Source organism: Cyprinus carpio, chromosome A9 (genome assembly GCF_018340385.1).
Source record: "Cyprinus carpio isolate SPL01 chromosome A9, ASM1834038v1, whole genome shotgun sequence".
In the NCBI taxonomy this organism is placed as follows: Eukaryota; Metazoa; Chordata; class Actinopteri; order Cypriniformes; family Cyprinidae; genus Cyprinus; species Cyprinus carpio.
In genome coordinates, this window is record NC_056580.1 from 26,952,931 (window position 1) to 26,970,587 (window position 17,657).

Consider the following 17,657-nt stretch of genomic DNA (forward strand, 5'->3'; position numbering starts at 1 on the left):
CAGAAAATAAAAATATCTTGCATAGCACACATACTATATAGATCAACACTAGTAAAATTATTATTATGAAGAAATATGAAGAAAATACAGAAATAAAATTAATCGAGCACAGTACACATACTATATATTTCAGCAATAGTAAAAATCTAACGAATAAAGAAATACAAGCATAAAATTTAATTCAATAAATATGATCCGTTTGGATGGTGGCATTAAGCTGAAAAGTTTCTGTAAATCTTAAAGCGTATTTGTTCATGTAGTCATGAGTAAAAGCAGATCTGCTGATCCACACCCTGTGAGATGAGCCTGAAGTACTGTATATCTAGATGTCTCAAAGCAGTGGAGCATGGCTGTACCATCCTAACAATACACATCATAACAAATAACAAACAATATCACGTTACACCAAAGTAAAAAGCATAACAGCTCTGTTCTAAAACCGTCCTGCCATTTAATGCCTAAACAGGGCAGCATCCTACTGAATGGCACCTCGTAAGTGCCCAATTTGGAACGCAGAGACTAGGCAGAGGTGCATTATACAAACAGTGCTTCTCATGTGAAGTGCACTGGAGATTTGACCAATGTTTAACTGTAGTAGAGCTTGGCATAAGCATGTTACAAAGATAACAACATGATATTCTATCTATACAAGCATAAAAAGGCACAGCATACACAAATAGTAGATATTATTATTATAAAAAATAGCTAAATATTAATAAAAAATTATTAATAATAGTATATATTTTGGATATTTATTAATATGGTTTTAATATTCATGCAATTTAACTTTTTTATTTTATTTTTTTGTCATGAAATATATATAACAAGTGTATGTGTGTGTATATATATGTATATATATATATATATATATATATATATATATATATATATATATATATATATATATATATATATATAGATATATATGTATATATAGTTGTTATTAAAATTATTAGCTTTTATTTTTATATTTTCTGTTTTCATTTCAGTTTTTAGTAGTTTTGATATGTGCCTTTGTCATTTTTATTAGTTTTTGTTCTTTTAAATTTACCATTAAGGTTGCGTTTATTTTTATTTCAGTTTTAGTTTTAGTGCAGTATTAGTTTTATTAATTTCCAGTTAGTAATCTTAAACTTATTTCTCTTAGTTGCCAATGCATCATTTCTATTTTTTATTTTCTCGTTTTTTTCATGGCATATTTCTGTTTTCCCCACTTTTTTCCTTTTTATATTTACATTTTTTCTGTGTGTGTGTGTATATATATATATATATATATATATATATATATATATATATATATATATATATCATACATTATTTTTATATATTTTTATAGCAATTAACTTTTTTTTTCTTAAATGAAAGTTAGTTAGTTAGTTAGTTAGTTATTTAGTTAGGTTATAACCCCCTGGTTATAATTTGTTGCAGTGCATCCTGTGATTGTCTTCTTCACAAAGGCTGCATGTGATGAAATTTATCCAAAGTTAATTGTCTTAAAAGACAGCATAATCATGCATACTACAGTACATTACCTTTTGCAGCAGCATTCATACAATATCAGAAACACACCAGTGATCCCTTAAGACACTCCCTACATAGGCATCTCACTAGTTTTTGAAACAGAACCCCTCACAATCTTGCTGTACTCTTTACATTCCTTCTCTTCTCTCTTTCAGGCAACCGTAAGATTAGTGATCAACTACAAGAAGACCCAGAAAACCATTCTCAGGGTGAGTCCTCAGGTTCCTCTTCAAGAACTACTTCCGGCGATCTGCGAGAAATGTGAATTCGACCCGCAGACCACAGTTTTATTACGAAACGTCCACTCAGAAAACACTTTGGACCTGAGTGGCTCGCTCAATGATTTTGGCCTGAGGGAAGTGTATGCAAGAGACACCAAAGGTCAGAACCCAGTGTATGTTTATGCTAAGTATATTAAAATGACTCGTATGAAATCTTGCAGGACCGGTTTTCATAAGGTCACATTGAGATACTCTGCAAAACATTTGCATTACACTGTTTGATTTTTCTTGCAGTTATTAGCCCGGTAAGTCCTGTTAGTCCAGTAAGTCTGCCTCCATCTCCATCTCGCTCAGGTAAGGGATGTTAAATATAACAAATTTTCCATTTTATAAGAAAATAATGAGCTTTTTTTTTTTTTTTTTTTTTTTTGCACAATTTTATATAACTTATAAATGCAATTTCATTTGCTTTTGTTCTAGACTGGGCAAAGGTCCATTATCTGTATGATTGACTGTATGATTGTCATGTTATTGTTCTTTATTATAAAGCGTCCCTATATAAATCAAACATATTCATAATAATAATAATAATAATAATAATAATACTTTTATTTATTTGAAAGTTATGTCATGTCATTCCAGTCCTTTTTTTTAGTCTAAGAAGAAATTAGTCCTTAAAATATTGTTTATTTTTGCATGTCCTTACTTTCAATAAGAAGTTAAGGATGTCTAACTAAACTCAAGTAACTAAACTTTACATTCAATCTCAGAAATATTTCAACATGGGAAAGAGAAAATCCAGAGGGAGAAAGAAAAGAGACGATTCAGCTTATTTAGGAAAGGAAGTAAGAAGCAATCCGAACAGGTGAGTTATGAAATCCTATACTGTATGTCTATAACAGAGAACGATGACATGCTTTGAGATTTTCTAGTGATGTTAGGATAAGGTCAAAGGCATGCGTGTTTTCACTTATTTGTAAACATTCCCTGGTCATATTTGTTTTATGCAATTTGCTAAAGACTACTGACTTGTGATTGGCTCGCCAGTTGCGCTGGTTGGGAGTGTGCTGAATTGTGATTGGCTGTCTGTCATTAAAGTATATTACCGTGAGCGCACCGGCATCTCCAGTGCACAGGAAGCAGAGGCCGGTCAGCGTGAGTTCCCTCAGCACGCATTCGCCCAGTACGTACGATTGCAATACCATGCCCTCCAACATGCCAAAGAAAAGACGAGCCCCATTGCCGCCGAGCATGATGTCACAGAGCATGCCTACCGACCTCGGTCATCACCACGGCAACACCGCCATGCATCACGATGGCAACCAGGTATGTAGCACTCTTCTGGGATTCAGTTAATATTTACTAGAAAATCTTGCCATGGACATGCACTGGAGTCCAAAAGTCTGAGAGCACAGTGAAAATCTGGGATTTCTTTCATGTAAACAAAGTTTGGGGATTTTCATAAAGCAAAGAATAGAGCTTTACATGAAATAAGTTAGGATTCTGCACTATTCCTAAGTCACTAGTCAAATACGCTGGTGTTCTCCAGCGGTTTTGGGCATTTTGTTGGGTCAAAATTGTGGCATACATACATTTTCGTACACAAACATGAGGCTCATTTATTACAAAATTGAAATGAATGAATTGATCAACAGCATTTTATGTATAACAAAGTATATGTAAGCATGCATAGCATATATGAGTTATTATTGATCACTGAAACATCTGTTGAATCTGTTGAAACATCTATTATTCACAGCACCTGTTGTATTTGGCTGAAGTTTTGCTATGAGAGCAATTACATATTTATTAAATGTTACATATTATTATATTATATTATATTATATTATATTATATTATATTATATTATATTATATTATATTATATTATATTATATTATATTATAGTTCCCTTTCAGTCACATTCAACGTTACATCGATACTGATGTTAGGCCTCTCACTTGGGAGCCCCAATCACCTCTGAGCATTCCAAGAAACAGCCAATGACTATAGGTGATTGGAATTTGCTTGGAAAACCCCTTCCCGTACATACGGGTATTGGCAGGATGGATCCACTCTTTCAGATTTTTTCTTCGGAGCCGATCGCTTTGTTGGGTGCCTGTTCTTCTGAAAAAGAGAACAAGAAAATTATGAACTACAGGACCTTTCCTGCTGCCTTTATATGGTGCATTCAGCAGTGTGTTCACCCCTGCAGCTGCACAGATCAGCTTGCATTGTCGTGAGTGTCTTTCGGGATGCCCTTCTGACCGTGTGATTCTGGGTGCGGTAGTTTCTTTACCTCTGAAGACAAGCATGATCGCTGTCTCACGTGTCTGGGCTGTAAGCACGCCGAGATGGCTTCCGTGGATGGGTCACGCCCGCATTGCGAGCACATGCCCATGGTTACGCTGAGGTCGTGGCTCTCGTTTATTATGATGCTCCCATTAGACTCTACCTAGTCTGGTTCCTCTGGTCATAAAGATCTTGTGGCTGCACTGGTTAAAGACAAGGGTGACCTGAGGATCACAGTCAGGAATTGTTCCATCAGTCCAGCCTCCACGGAAGTCATAGTGCAGCATAGTGTCATTGAGCATCCACGCAAACCTGTGTCTTTCTCTGGACAGTTTTGCTGTCGTTTCTCCTATGCTCCCCTAGATGCGCTGTGATCAGTCTTGTGATTCACATTCTTATTTGGATGTGTCTCTGGACCCTAACGGTTGCTGATTATAATATTGTGAGAATTCAAACAGAACTCCCTTCGGGCTTCCTCAGTAAGTCCTTACCACTGATATGTTATCTGGCTTACTCCGTGTTGGACAGGTTATGGATTGGGGTGCATCTGACCTGGGACACTTGCTTGCCAGCACCTGCGCTATCAATTCTCGTAACACAGTTCAGGTTGTGGTGCTTTCCATGGGGACCCCTAAGGTCAGTGTCGACTTAATGTTGGACGTTATTGACTGAAAAGGGAACGTCACAATTATGTTATGTAACCCTCATTTCCTGAAGGAAGGAATGGAGACGTTACGTCCCTCATGGCACAACCCCGAATGAGTGGATGCATGCCGCTATCTTATATACCCTTGTGTACGGGGAGGGGCTTGGCATGCAAATTCCACTCACCAGTAGTCATTGGCCGTTTCTGGTAATGCTAAGAGGTGATTGGGGCTCCCATGTGAGGCCCCTAATGTCAGTGTTGACGTAACTTCTCCATTCCCTCCATTAGGGAGCAGGGGTTACATAATGTAACCGAGATGTTTTTACAAAAAAAATATATATATAAAAAGCCCCACTCCCTACCTCACACCGTGCCCACATCAACTGAGGATGGCCCGGTATATTATAGCTTCTATAAAACAAAATATAGTTTGTTATAAACATTGTAATATGCATACAATGTATTTGTGAAAAATATGGTGACCCCAAAGTATTTGGAAACTTAAACTGCATGTAAAAATGTCATTATATTGCATTACATACAATATATTAAAGCAATAAAGACCACATAACCACACTGTTCTAACAAAAGATTTCACAAAAAAATTTTTTTGGTAGATTTTAAATTATAAAAATATTCCCTGTTAACTAACATCGTTTTTCTTCAACATTTTTGCTTAATGACCTTCAGTCAGCTGGTGTTTTGGTGATTTTTAGTGGACGTATGTCACTTTTTATAATATTTTATAATATTTTTTTTTCTCTTAAAAAAAAAATGCAATGACATTCAGACATTTGTATGTGTGGTTACTCTTTGGAGCCACTGTAAGTGAACCTTCATTGTCATGTAAGTCTTTTAGAGAAAAACAAAACAACCAAGACTTTGTAATCTGTTATTTCATGAGCTGAGTTCAAACACCACATCTGAACCTACGTACTGAATAAACGGCACACTGTGAATACAACGAGCGGTTAAACCTTGCTTTCACAGTATTTGTTTTGTTTCTACGTAAACTCGGCGCTGGTTTGAGCCATTTCATCACCTTGTCATTAGACAATGTGGCTACGTTTCCCACAGCCAAATATTTGGAATTATATGTCATATTTATCACTGTCCCCCTGCCTGCTTTCCACAGAATATGGCCCCTTTGAGCCGGGGGTCCTCGACAGAGTCGTCCTTCAAGAAGTCCACCAAGCGAAAGGCCCCTCCGCCCCCCACCTCGAGCAGCGCAGCCCCTCCTCAAGAAACCACACAGGATAAAGACATGACAGGTCGGTCTGAAGACTGTGTGTAAAACTTCCAAAGAGTACCCTTGTGTTCACCATCAGGGCCTTTAGAAAAATAGTACCGTTTAGAAAATAGTACTTTTATATTATATTTTATTTTATTATGTTATATTCATTTAGTTTCATTTATATAAAACAGAATAAAGAAAACATAAAAGTAGCCAAAACACCTTTAGAAACTGTAACTACAACTGCCCTAATTGTAATAACATCATCTTTAAATAAAATAATGTGAATGTTTACTCTTTAGAAAAAATTGCATCAACAAGCATTACATTTTTAAAAAGAAATGCAGGCTCAACTCTGTGTTTATATGAGCTAAGAAATGAGGATTAAATATCTTGTTTTTTTCATCTTGTTTTGTGCTCAGTAATCTGTTGGCAGTAGGTGGAAGAGTAAAGAAAGAAAGTTATTATTTAGAGTTTAGAGTATTAGTTAAAGTTATTATTTCATTATTTAGAGGATTTAGAGAGCTTTAATGAACACAGCGCTGTACCTTGAACAGGAGAGGCGTAGGTGGCCATTTGGGGACCGTGCAGAGGGGCCAGTGTTTGTTGGCAGTGATTCTTTGTATGCTTTGACTCCGCCTAGTGGTTAAACAGACACATTACTGCTTCCTCTAATTTAATCTATGTGTTTTACCATCTCAGAGATGTGATTGTGCTGCCTTAATAGGTACCTTCTTTAAAAGATACCTACCAGTTCTAAGACAGCATTGCATTATGGGAACTATAACAAACCCAGAATGCTAGACAGGGCAATAATACAAATGTGTTATTAATTATTGAAAAGTATCTATTAATCAAATATATATATATATATATATATATATATAATATATATATATATATTATATATATATATATATATATATATATATATATATATTACTAATATTGGTGTGTTCCTTCTATATTTATGGATTTCAAACTGGGGTCTGGAGCAAAGTTTAGAGAGAATATGTCAAAAATGTAAAAATAATTAATAATTAATTATGTATAAATAAATGAAAATTATATTTAAATAAGCTAGATTCAAATTAATAAATAAAATAAAAAAGTAAATAAATACACAAATTTCTTAAAGTACTATATAACAAAATAGTAGAAAAATAATGTAGATTAAAAAGTAAAACTTTAAAATAAATTCAAAAACTAGATTCAAATTAGTAAATACATACATAAATATCTAACAATACAGGACTATATAGCAAAATAGTAGAAAAAAGATTGAAACTTGAAAATAAACTAGAATCAAATAAGTTAATACAAAAATATCTAACAGTATAATAGTATGTAGAACAATAGTAGAAAAATGTGATAATGTCGATTAAAATTAGATTAAAATAAATGAAAATTATATAAAAACAAACTAGATTCAAATAAGTAAATGAGTAAATACATAAGTATGTAATAGTACAGTACTATAAAGAAAAATAGTAGAGAAATAATGTGATAATGTAGATTTAAAAAAATGTATTAAAATAATATTCAAATAAGTAAATGAGTAAATACATAAATATCTTACAGTACTGTATGGAAAATTTTTAGAAAATTCAATGCAATAATGCAGCTGAATAGAAACGAAATAATTATATTTTAGACATTTGTAATATAAAATTTTCACAGTATAAATTGTGTCTTTATACAAGGAACATGGGGGTCCATCGCATGAGGAAATTCATTTGTGGGGGTCTGTATCATCTTAAAGCTTGAAAACCATGTTAAGTATATAATGTTAACAAAACATAACATTCTACCTCAGAAGGCAGCTATCTATGTATTCCGCTCACTATGTGTTGGATCTGAGCCGCTGGGTGGTGGCTGTGCTGGGGAGAATTTACTAGATGTAACACGGGGTTAAATGTTTGCAGCTGTATTAGCTCGAGTGCTTCTCACACTCGTGCACGTGTATGGGCACACGGTTACAAATGGGCCACAGCTGCCGTGCGTGTTTGGGTGTAAACACACCTCTGACATTTCATCAGAGGTGTTGTGAGAGCAAACGTGATTGTGTAAGCATTCAGTCTGACATTTTCCTGGATGAGAAATTGAATCATTCTTTTACCAATTCCACTGAATGATTACAGCTCCCTAACGATTATTTAAGCAGGCTGCTTATGGGTTTGACACTGATCTGTGAGTCTTTTTGACCAGTTCATTTAAAAGAATCGCCTCGGAGTCATTTGTTTGGGAATCATTGGTTGCACAGTATTTTTATTGCTGCATGCAGTTTTTAAAGATTATTGATTGTCTTGGGATTGTTTTATACTGCCTGTCTTTCTCTCCCATCACATTCAATCAGAACTAGAAGCTTTAGTAAAACATTTCTTTTGTGGAAACTGTTATTGATTGCTTCTAATTTTGGTTCTGTTGCCTGTGCGTTTGACTCTGAATGTGCTTTGCCACATCTTACAGGATGATATCATAGTTTAGAGTTATAAAACTCCGAGCCCTCACTGAAGTTTTAATGAGATGTCTATTTTCACTTTAATTACTGTTGTACTGAAGACTCTGTTGCCAAGGTAACACACTCATGCTGCATTATTAGGCTGTTTGATCATATGATTCTCTATCCATCTATCATTCTGTCTATCGTTCTACCATTCTGTTTAGCTATCTATTGTTCTATCAGTCATTCTGTCCATCCATCCATCCATCTGTAGCTTTTCTGCTTTTTACAAATTTACACCGTATGTAACTAATTTTGTTTGCTTTTACAGCATTTAAACTGTTCTCATTTGTTATATAAATCACCTCTCTTTGGATCAGTTCTATTCTTTTTGTTGCATTTTTAAAAGATTGAAATAACCTGGTGCCCCATAATGTTCTCTACCTCTTCATCTTTTTCTGATCTCTGCTGTCTTTGTCTTGTTGACCTGACTACACTCTTCATCTTAACCATGAAATTCTGTAGAAAACAAATGAAATCTTTTAATCAAGTTTCACTTTAGACCCCGTCTGTGCTGGAAGCGAGCGATGCAACAAAACCGGTCCTGCTGCAATTAATGAAGCATTGCACATTTAGCTCTATAAAGCTCACCTGCATTGCACATCTGTGGAGTAAATGCATTAAGAAAAAACATCTCTCTGTAACTCTTATATGCTTTATCTCTCTCTGAAAGCACTCATAAACATACGTTGTTTTCTTAAGAGGTGGGTTTTCTGTGAAGTAAAAAGCGAGATGAGTCGAATGTCACAAGGCTTTTCCCAATGTAGGATCGAGTCAGCACTGATTGGCTGATAAGGCTAATAACTTCACTGATAGAGACTGAGAAAGTAAATAAATAAAGAGCCAAAAAGCACACAAATAAGGGCTCAGAGTGGAGCAGAGATAGAAAGAGCAGCTTCAGAAGGGCTTTGAATCTAAATGTCTGAGAGAGATCACAGAGACAGCTCTCTGGATGTTTCTTCATCTCGCTGGTCTCCAGAGAGGGCGATTGAAGAGCGGAATCAGGCGAGAGAAGCGAGACGTCTTAATTATCGGCGCTCGCTCAGTCTGAGGTGCAGAGAATCCATATTAATGTTGCATATGCCAGATCTCTCTCTCTCTCTATCAGCTGAGAATGGGCATCGCTTCAGTTTGATGTGGAAACCCCTGCATTAGTGTTGCTTAGGGATACAGTGAAGAGCTCAAAGGACTGAGCTGCACTTTGTAATATTTAAGCATTTGACTTTGTGCATTTGTTGTGATTTTACACTGCAGAACCAGTGTTGGCATCTCCTCTGGAGGAGATCAGGGAACAAGAAGAGGTGACCGTGAGTGCAGAAGTTCAGGTGGCTGCTGTGAGGGAGGAGGAGGAAGACGACAGCAGCCTCAACCTGTCCGCTGACATCTCTCTGGACTCAGGCCGAGCTGGGACAGCAACTCCCTCTCAGGATTCTGAGATTCTGGAAAGCGGGATGGCCAGAGACAATCCATCATGTGACCTTTCCCCAGATACTGAGTATGTACAGTAGTGTTCAATTTTATACAGGTCGAAAAATCTGAGAGCACATGGAAAAATTATTGCAGCTAGTCTAACAACTCCTAGAAACAATTCAGAACATTCTAGCAATGCTTAGAAACCTGTCAGAAACCTTAATATGGCTATTGTTAAAACAAAAATACAATTATTAAATAGCATTTTTTTAATTGAAATAAATCTGATATAAAATAAATTATACGGTGAAATTTATAAATATATATATAAAGTTATATTAATAAAAATGTTACTTGTATGTACATAATACTTCAATAACATGGCATAAAGCTGCAAAACATATTTTCATCACATAGCAACCAGTCAGAACAACCAAGCAACACCTACAAACCAGCAAAACAGCCTGTTTCTTACTTAGAAACCAGCCAAAACACCCTTGCAAAACGTAGCAACAAGTCAGAACATCCTAGCAACACTTACAAACCAGCCTAACAACACCTAAAAAACAGCCAAAACAGCCTGGCATTGACAGCCAAAACACCTTAGCAACACATTGCAAACGGTCTTAACACTGCAGGAACACATATATACTAGCCTAGTAACCAGCCTAAGCCACCTAGAAATGCCTGAGATTCTCTCATTGTTGGATCGAGGAGATTTAGGTTCATTTTTATAAATGTATGTACTGTAAATGTTTTTTAATGTGTGTTTTCTATGTAGTTTTTAACCTTTGCATGGTTTTTACCCTTGACAGTGTAGCAGAAGCCACAGTGAATGGAGAGATTAAATCGGACCAAGCCGCAAGCTCTCAAATCCCATCAGAAGTGATAGGTAAGCTTCGACACATGGGTGAGATCCTTCAGCACCTCAGGTCTTTACTCAGTGTTACACTTTACTGTACTTTATGCAGTCGTTATTCATACATATGAGTCATTTTTGCAGCTTAGTTTTAATAAATGCTCTAATAAATGAGTTTTGAATCTTACAGTAGTACATTGAGCTCCTAAATCTCATAAGATCAAACAAGAAAGTTTGTTTCCTCATGACATGATCCTCATAAAAAGTCAGTTATGACACCATAAGAAAGCATTGTTTGACGTGCAATGGGTTATATTTTACAGTAAAACTCTAGTGACGAAATGAAAGGCTTCAATGCATGACTTTATTTTCTCTTTCTCTAGAGCCCCCGGTGGAAAAGACAGAAGAGGCGATTAAGCCTTCTGAAAGTGGCCCTGTTCTGGAGGAGGTTTCTGTGAGCACTGCAGAGAAGCCTGCATCTGTGTGCAACAAGCTTCAAACCTCCGAATGCGGCATCCAGACGTTGCACACGGACTTGCAAGCGCAGGGCTTTGATTCCAACACGGAGCTCAGAAGTGAAGACCAAACACCGAAAATAATCCCCAGTACCGTCAGCTTCGCTCACACCGAGACGCAAATGCAGACAGAACCCCAGAAATCCTCTGAGACATCAAGCTCATGCACTGAACCCTCCACAGCTCCGTCTGCGTCCACAACGGGACTAAAAAGAGACATGGCCACTTCCACAGAAGAGCTGCGTGTTCCTGAAACACATTCGCCTGTGATCCATGCAACCCAGGATCTGCCATCTACACCAACCTCTAAAGCAAGTACCGTACAGTATATAGTAGATGCCGAACCCAAACCCAAACCATCCAATGAGCTCACCCGTGAATACATTCCCAAAGTAGGCATGACCACCTACACCATCGTGCCTAAGAAGTCTCTCGAAAAGTTGCGTTTCTTTGAAGTAGAGTTGACTTTGGAGCCCAATGTAGACTACAAACCTGAAACAAAGACCGTCTCCAATGGTACAGCTGCTGTTAACGGCCATCAGAATGTATTTGAGCAAACTAGTCCTTGTACTTCACCTCCAGCTACCGTTCCATTCCCTGTAGAAGGAACCAAATCCAACATCAAAAACAAGAAAGTTCCACCTGCAACAAGACCCAAACCTGCTTCTTTTCGTCTGCCGCAGCACAAACGAACACCTGGGGATTTCGTCTCCTCCGCGGCTGTTCGCCAAGCGAGCTTCCGCAGTAATAGCAGCAGCAGCAGTTGTTGTAGCAGTCCTGCAGCCCGGCCGAAAGAAACTGCAAGCAGCCCGCAATCAGATGTGTTTGCTGCACTGGACAACTTCCCTCCTCCACCGCCACCAGTCCAATGGGAAGATGAGGAGAATGCAGGAGCGAGTGTTGCACCTGCAGAGGTAGATGTACCTCTACCCGAAGCTCCCAAATTCCCACCGTCGTCTAATCTGTCCCGTCAGAAGAGTCTTCCCACTAACCCCACGACTTCGCTGAGTCTAGAAAAGTTGAGAAACTTCACCGCACCCAAACCGTACTCAGCCTCACGCTTCGCTCAGGCCGTGTCTTCTGCCATGAAACGGTCCGAGTCTCTTTCCCATCATCCTCTGAGACAGTTACCACGCACTCATCTCCTCACAAAACAGAGATCCATTACAGAGTCCCATGAGCCATCGGCCAGCCCTGTGAGTACAACCTGGTGAAAATATCTTACCTTTGTATTAATCAGTTTAAGAGCCAAATCTCATGAAAATATTTCCAGGACACAACAACAGTTTTTTTTTTTTTTTTTTTTGGGTGAATATTCCCAAAATAGGTCCTGGTCATATTTTTTTATATATATAGACAAAGAATATTTTTTCTGCCCAGATTTGCAGTATTGCATTTAAATGTTTTACTTTTTGTGATTCTTATTATTTTTGGTTATAATTTACAGTTGATTCTCATTACTGGAACACAGAGCAGAATCATTTCTTAAATTATTGGTCTATTTAAACATGCATCAGATAGATGTCTTAGGCGGTTGCATTTGTTTTGCTGTTTTTTTCAGCATCTTGAAGCATGAACATTGCATTTTTGAGTGTAGATTAGTAAACATAGTTTTACAAATGTGTCAAACCTCTATTCTGTTCCTTTTTGTATATATTTATATATTTTTTTAATGCAAGAACACATGCTTTTCACTATGTGGATGCAATAACCAATCATATCTCTGGAATTTGCCACCATAACAATCCTGCAAATTAAAACTGAGGCCCAATCTTGAAATATTTGCTTTTAGTTGATACTGAACTTCAGTTTGTAAAATGTTTTGGAAAAAATTAAATGATTAATGTTTTTATGATGAGTCAGTACCGTCACTTCCAAGCATTTGAGTACAGCAAAAACTACAATGTTTTATTTTTATTATTATTATTAATGTTCCCCCACAATTGCAGGAGAAATGTGCTTAAAAATGTCACAATGCAAAGCCTTTAAAATGTCAGAAAATAGACTTCTTTTTCTTAAAGCAAATTTTGATAACTAATTTCTTTCTTTTGATTTTGAGGTTCAATATATTACCATGGCTTGTGTCTGACAGATTTGATAAGACTAAATCAAATGTACGAGGCATACACTGAGAAGGTCCAAATACTGTGCGTGTGCAATCTGGACCTGCGAGGTCTTTTGGGTGCTGCGTTAGCAGTGCTTGACTCATCTTTGTAGCCTCATTGTACCACAGTTGTTGTGTTAGAAAATATTCTATTGTGAAATACACCCGGTTTAAACTGGCGCTGGTAAATTTATATTGGGAGTTGGATGACACTCATTGTAATGGCAGCGTGTGTACTCAACGTATTGACGCACACGGCTCATTAATTTATGTCCTGGATTGATCTGTCTACTCGTCTTTGTTGTTGTGTCGCCGGGGTCAGCTGGGAGCGTGTTTAGAGATGCAGGGCGCTGTTGTGTGCCGTCAGCGTATACAATGTATTTTTGGCTCTCATCACATAAAAACAGTCCTGAGTAGAAGCTTTTGTTTGCTGATGGGTTAAATTATTTTTAAGATCATTAAGATTCAGTCAAGTGTGTCTAAACTTTTGACTGATGGTGTATGTAAATATTGCTGTTTATGACAGTGTGTCATTATATTGGTGCATACAAATTAAGATCTGTGTGGAGGACATGCCTTGATTATTTAAATATATTAATATATTTATTTTGTACATGACAGTCAAAAGGTTTGAATTTTTAGATTTTTTTTATTTTTATTAATATTTTTATTCAGCAAGGATGCATTTAATTGATCATAAAGTTATATCAAAGGCATTTATCACATTATAAAAGATCTTTTATTATTATTATTTTAAACTTTCTATTCATCAAAAAATCCTGAAAAAAAATGTATCATGGATTCCATAAAAATATTAAGCAAGATAACTGTTTTCAGCATCGATGATAATAATCAGAAATGTTTCTTGAGCAGCAAATCATCATATTAGAATGATTTCTGAAGGATCATGTGACGCTGAAGACTGGCGTAATGATGCTGAAAATTCAGTTTTGCATCACTGGAATAAATTACATTTTAAAATATATAATAATTTGTAATAATATTTCACAATATTACCATTTTTACTGTATTTTTGATTAAATAAATGCAGCCTTGGTGAGCAGAAGAGACTGCTTTCAAAAACATTATTGACCCCAAACTTTTGAAGTCTTAAAAAAAAAAAAGTTTTCAACATTTATTATTTTTATATTTTAATTCTTTGCATTTATATTATAAAATTAAATTTGTTCATAAAATAATATAATTTTATTCCGCTATATTCCCTTTGTACTAAACATTTTGAAACCAATTTTGTATCTATTTACATTAATCCAGTATTTTACATGCATGTGTCTGTGTGAGTGAGTGTAGTTTATCTGATGTCTGTGTGAGTGTCAGTGGGGGTACAGTGGAACATCTATCCGTGTCTTCTTCATGTGATTTATGTGCGTGACGCAGAAGCAGCAGTGTCTTTTTTAACGAACCCTATGCCTGCCTAGTATGCCTCATCCTCAGCCCTCACTGAGAGAGTGTGTATTGTGTGTTTTCTTCCCCCCGTGGTCCACAGGTGACAGACAATGGAGAAGGACGCACAGAGAGATCCGGAGAGGCCCCATCACAAACAGCAGGCCACGGCGACCCAGCGGCGAGCTCCACCCGAGACGGAGGCATGGGAACATGTAAGATTGGAAATACTCAACCGTCACCAGTGAGTGAATCTAACTCTAGATCTAACCATCATATAAGGAACTGAGGAGAAAAAACAAAACCAAATGCGAATTAGGTGCATTTCCATCAAGTTGTTCGAATAGATGATGGTTGTAACCTAGTAACCAACAGTTAATAAAACAAGGCAAGTGGAAACAGCCGATTAGTCACATGGGATTCATGTTCGCTGCATCAGAATTTATTCTGCAAATACATTTCCATCTCCCATTATTTGCATTATTATTATTTTGTTTTTCAAAAACCATCTCAAGTGAGTGTAAAAAACTAGTTTCTGATGCAATAGTTAAAAATGGGTATAAAAATGTGATGGAAGCGCTTACAAACCCTGATAAAACAGTAACATTTGTGTGCCTTAACATGCTGCATTAATAACTGACAATCTGCAATGAATAATTTAAGTCATCATAAGTCTCTAAAGTGTACTTTTTTTCTGCACAGGGGTCTGAAGCATCTGTAGTGCCATCTGCCACACCGAAGGGAATATCTGAAGTCTTTCGTTCAGTGGAAGAATGAAATGTGCCTTCATTGAAGGAATTCCAGCACTCCAGATTATTATTATTATCATTATTTATTTTATTTTATCTTTTGCATAATTTAGAACATCATGATTTTTAGGTTTCTCACAAATCAAAAGACTTTCAACACTTTTTCAACAAGTTCACAGTGACATATCTAAATATAGAAAAATTATTTTCTAAATATATTTTTAAACTTTTTTGGGGGGCAATTATTAGATTGGGCTTTTTCTGATGCGTAGCAGACACATAGAGACTAACTACAGCTGTGGATTCCTTTTAATTTATTCTTCATTTGGACAATTCCTGGTAGTTCAGAGTTTTTCCCCCTCTTAATAATTGTAACAGAGATCCTATTAATGTTATCATACTTTAATATATATTTTTTTCGGGTTGTTTTGTGACATATGAATTACATTATGAAATTTGTAAATATGCATATGTGAAAGAAAATGATTTATTCCAAAGCATTTTTTCCCCTTATAAATTATTGGGTGTAGATTTGATTTATATAATTGTTAGCCAATGAAAAATGGTACTGAAACGTCTTCAGTAATGCTAACCCATCCCTTATTCTCTTGCCAAACATTAGTACACAGTATATCACCGTTAATTATGGGCTGCAGTTATAATATGTTAAAATAATAATACGTTATGACATTGAGCAGGTTTCTGGAGCCTACAACAACAAATGATTAATCAAAGCTGTAGTTAAGGCAGAAAACACTGGGCTGTTCATTCATTCTGAGGAGAATACTGCTGTATTATATGAACTCAACTCCTCTCTTTTCTCTATTAAAGACTTTTAAGGTTTGCATCTTCTGATTGTATTATTTTTTTGTCACGTGGGTCTGATTCAAAAGCAGTTTTCTGTGAGGATGTCAAAGTGTAATATGGCTATTTCAAGCGTGTTGTGAACACTACACAGGAGATGTATTTACTGCAATCTGACACTGGCTTGACTCTGTCACCTTTATTTATTTGTGCGTCGTCCAGCTGTTACGGGACACAGAGGTTCTTCAGTGATGTTTGTTTGATCTCTTTTGCTCTGTTCAGTGGAGGATCTTGTCAGTTTCTCATGAATAAAGGTTTAAAGCAGCCCAATGGAGAAACACAAGTCTTTTGTCAGTAGATTCAATTCTGGCTAAAGAAAATGTGATGTTTCTTTCAGTTCACACAGTGTGAGAAGATCAGGATTTGTTGAAGAAAATTAATATTGTAGCTGTCTGAAATATAAATGTCAAAGGAAATAAATAAATACACAAATAAATAAATAAATAAATGTAAATGTCTTCTGCTCCATGGAGCCCTGTTGTACCCTACTTGAATCATAAATTCTTTTCTTGCATTTTTTTTCTCCTGTTTTCATTTGAATTTTTTAAAAAAAATTAAAATTCAGTTTTCTTCATATTTTTTTCTTTTTTAGCAGACTTAACCCTTGTTTATTTTTCTTTTTTCATCTTTCTTTCAGTCATGTGCATTGTTTTCTTTTTACATTTTCATCTCTTGTCTTTTCTTCCATTTCTCACATATTCTTTTCTGTTTCTTCATCTTTATTCAATTCTTTTAGCTGCATGTTCATTTCTTTCTTGCAGTTTTCATCTTTCATTTAATTCTTTAAGAGGCATGCTCATTTTTCGGCTTTTTCTTCATCTTTTCCCCATTTTTTTGTCACCGTATTTTCTTTTTATCTCTGTCTAGCATTTTCTTCATCTTTTTCTTACATTTGTCATCTTTATTTCATCTTTATTTTTTGCATTTTCTCCATCTTGCGATTTCATTTTTATTTTCTAGCATGTCCTTTATCTTTCCTTTCTTTGTATTTTCATTTCTTTCAGTTTCTTCATCATTAACTCTTTTTAATTTTATTTTCATGCTTATTCTGAAATTTTATTTTCATATATTTCTTTCATCTTCTCCACCTTAGTTTCATTCTTTTAGCTGCATGGTCATTTTTTTTATTTTCTTCTGGCTTTTTTCTCGCATTTCCTTCATCTCTCTCTAATTTCCACCTCTTGCTTTCTTTCTTGCAGTTCTTTTTCTTTCTGTCATTCTCTCTGTCTTCAGTCTCGCACATCACATCGTATCCCAGCTCCGCGCGCGGGCGCGTGTGTTTCTCCTCGCGGCTCAGTATCGTGACGTCGCTCGCGCTGTGAGCAGCAGGAGCGGC

At 36.1% G+C, this 17,657-nt stretch overlaps 2 protein-coding genes across 5 annotated transcripts in view; both read left to right on the forward strand.

Annotated features, from left to right (window-relative positions):
- Nucleotides 1-16,587, forward strand: part of LOC109055261 (cordon-bleu protein-like 1) — a 52,799-nt gene extending 36,212 nt beyond the window's left edge. For 2 of the 3 annotated variants that reach the window (XM_042764312.1, XM_042764314.1), the window contains 10 exons: nt 1,677-1,902; nt 2,037-2,096; nt 2,513-2,607; nt 2,841-3,068; nt 5,815-5,950; nt 9,671-9,911; nt 10,642-10,718; nt 11,069-12,396; nt 14,812-14,952; nt 15,411-16,587. In XM_042764312.1, coding sequence (XP_042620246.1) covers nt 1,677-1,902; nt 2,037-2,096; nt 2,513-2,607; nt 2,841-3,068; nt 5,815-5,950; nt 9,671-9,911; nt 10,642-10,718; nt 11,069-12,396; nt 14,812-14,952; nt 15,411-15,485 — 2,607 coding nt within the window. In that variant the 3' untranslated portion in view covers nt 15,486-16,587. The remainder of the gene's footprint in view (nt 1-1,676; nt 1,903-2,036; nt 2,097-2,512; nt 2,608-2,840; nt 3,069-5,814; nt 5,951-9,670; nt 9,912-10,641; nt 10,719-11,068; nt 12,397-14,811; nt 14,953-15,410) is intronic. The other variant, XM_042764313.1, reaches the window with a different exon arrangement.
- An 893-nt stretch (nt 16,588-17,480) lies between these two features.
- LOC109061777 (growth factor receptor-bound protein 14) overlaps nt 17,481-17,657 on the forward strand; it is an 82,412-nt gene continuing 82,235 nt past the window's right edge. For both annotated transcript variants that reach the window (XM_042764318.1, XM_042764317.1), the window contains exon 1: nt 17,481-17,657. This exon is cut by the window's right edge and continues 61 nt beyond it. The gene's annotated coding sequence lies outside the window, so the exon portion shown is untranslated.